Raw genomic sequence first — 2,936 nt, 5'->3', positions numbered from 1 at the left:
GAAAGAGACAGTGACGGAGTGAAAGATAGTGAGGAACACACAGCTGAGAGAACAAGGTGAGACGGAGAAACAGGGGGATTACAGAGAGGAAGCTTGAAGAAGAAAGAGCAAGAAGAAGGAGTGCAACTAAGAGCCAAGAAGACATTTCAATATAGTAGTAAGATCAACAGAGGTAAGAAACCAGGAAGGGAAAATGAGGCAGTAAATTAGATATCTGGAGATTAGACCTTCTGAAAGGTTTAGGCATCTGACTTATCTCCAACTACATTTTATACGCTCAACGGACAACCTGAAAATTTTAGAAGAAAGTTTGACCACATTTTCATGGGTTTGACCCATGGTGAAAATTCTTCCAGCAGTTTCGCTGGTACCACATAAGAAGAGCAGCTGAGCTAAAATAATTGAGGATCATGGAGACCCATCATCCTGGAGCCTTCATGTTGCCTCCTTATTCTGAAATTAAAGCTCCTGCTGGTTGCCAGTTTTCTGCCCACACAACTTTTCACAAGCTGAGTAGCACTGTCCTGGGATGCCACCTCCCTTCCGGCACCCCACATGGCATCTCAGACATTCTCAGCCGGCCACTGCCAACTCCACTAGGCAGCATGTTGCAAACCTATCCTACAGTGCCAGAATATGGAAGAGCATCAGCTACCGGTGGCTGTTTTGCCGAGCAAGGGAGCATTATGACCAAAAGTGGAAGCCCCTATAGCAATCAGAACCAAGGCAACTGGACGGACATTGGGCAGGAATGGAGAACAAGCAACAGGACACTCAGCAATGGTAAGTAACCAAGAAAGCAAATGGACAACACAAGGGGATAAACTTACAGCCAAAATTGCTAGTCAAAACTAGAAATAATGCCTGACTCCACTGAAAATCCAAAAATTGACTTGTGACTGTAGTTACCCCAAAAATGAACTCTAGGGTGCCCAGGAGTCTGAAATATCGGGAGTTTCTTGGAAAGGTCTTTACAAAAAAAAATTTTTTTAACTGTTTAATTCTAAGAATTGAAATCTCTACAGTTCTAAGACCATTCCAAGAAAACCTCTGTCCTGACCACAGATTTTGACATTGGGAGAACATTTGGCTTTTTTGTGGAGTCAAAATGCACAGAAACATGGAGATATCCAGTGAGAACCAAACAATATGATAGCAAAGTTAACAAAATGTTGTTTTATCAAATTAATTTACATAAATATTGAGTGGTCTCAACGTTTTTGTTGGGATCTGCTGAAGATGTAATTGGTCTAATTGGCAATTTTGGATTTATTTGTCAATTTCTATGTTAATAGAGGTCTGTAAAGACTTTAGATTGTCTTATATACTCATGTTATTGGGTTAACTGAAACCATCAACATTATTGAAGGTTTCAACTAAAATGTTGACAATTTCAAATTGACCTTTCCAACACTGGATACAGGAAGCTTACCATCTGGCTTCAGATAAGGAGTGGCCCCAAGGTATAGACTAGTGTCCTCATTCAAAGCCAGGATAATCTCTTATGCAATTTTTACATACAAGTCTTAGAGAAGAGCTAATTTGAATCTTTTTATTTTCTCGGATGGAGCACTGCCTGTAAGTAAGTCTCCATACACTTAACTAGGTCTCTTTAATGAGAACCAGTCTTCTCCAGAGATACTGTACACATTTGACGTTAGCATATTGCACAATTTCGTGAGATTTTGAACTGTTTGAGCTTACAAGTCTCCATAACTGATCACGACATACCACAAAGGGTTCTTGTGACATTACAAATTGATGTGACAACATGACACTAGGATAGCTGTCAGTATTTAGGTACTAAAGGTGACGTCTGTCTAAAGTGTAGACTTGGGTCCTCCTCATACTGCCTGAATTTGAGCTCACTTAATTTAGACTTGTTCTACAATTTGCTGACATATAAAAGTAAGTGCTTTATTACCCATCTTCAGGACCCACAGGAAGCATGGATATGTCCACAAGGAAAAAACACACCCGTCCTACTTTCACAGGCCACCAGATCTTTGCTTTGGAGAAGACCTTTGAGCAAACAAAGTATCTTGCAGGGCCAGAAAGGGCAAGACTGGCCTTTAGCCTTGGCATGAGTGAGTCCCAAGTCAAGGTTAGTTCATCTTCTTAGTGCTTCTTCATGATATTTGTTACTCATTATCACCATGAGACACAATCGTAGTAACTACTATCTGTGATGTATTTCCTTCACCATCATCATAACTATTATTATCATTATAAATGTTTTGTTTGTAATGTCCACCAAGAGTAGAAAAGACTCCTGGTGGTCAAAGTATTACAAAATATTAGAATGTTCCATAAAAAAGAGAGAGAGGGATAGCTAGAGAGTGAGATAGTTATAGAAAGGGATAGGCAGATAAAGATAGATAAGAGAGATGTTCACAGAGATTGCTAAGAAAAAGCAATAGATAAGAAAGAAAGAAGGACAGATAGATAAATAAGAAAGATAGACACAGACAAACAGACATATAGATAGATAGATAGATAGATAGATAGATAGATAGATAGATAGATAGATAGATAGATAGATAAGAAAGAAGGAGATAGATTAGAAAGACGGAGAGACATATAGATATATATCAGAGACAGTATAGATAAATAGGAGAAAGATGATAGATAGATAGATAGATAGATAGATAGATAGATAGATAGATAGATATAACATCAATAACATATTTATTACTGTTCTCCAGGTCTGGTTTCAAAACCGCCGCACTAAGTGGCGTAAGAAAAGCACTGTTGACCCCTCATGCCCACCTTCCCTTGGTTCTCGGGCCCACGGGGACCTAACACCTTCTGAGAATGAGGATGATGAGTATACCAAACCCTTAGACCCTGACTCCGATGATGAGAAGATCCGTCTGCTACTGAGGAAACACCGGGCAGCATTCTCAGTCCTTAGTCTGGCCCCTCACAACCTGTGA

At 39.6% G+C, this 2,936-nt stretch overlaps 1 protein-coding gene across 1 annotated transcript; it reads left to right on the top strand.

Annotated features, from left to right (window-relative positions):
* Positions 1 to 410: 410 nt before the first annotated feature.
* NKX6-3 (NK6 homeobox 3) lies at positions 411 to 2,936 on the top strand. The gene is made up of 3 exons (XM_040415903.1): positions 411 to 783; positions 1,935 to 2,104; positions 2,706 to 2,936. The coding sequence occupies exons 1-3, from the start codon at positions 411 to 413 to the stop codon at positions 2,934 to 2,936; spliced, it is 774 nt and encodes a 257-aa protein (XP_040271837.1).

The sequence above is a fragment of the Bufo bufo genome, chromosome 1 (genome assembly GCF_905171765.1).
Source record: "Bufo bufo chromosome 1, aBufBuf1.1, whole genome shotgun sequence".
Classification (NCBI taxonomy): Eukaryota; Metazoa; Chordata; class Amphibia; order Anura; family Bufonidae; genus Bufo; species Bufo bufo.
The sequence above is the reverse complement of the archived record's forward strand: the minus strand, read 5'-3'. Positions and strand labels throughout refer to the sequence as shown.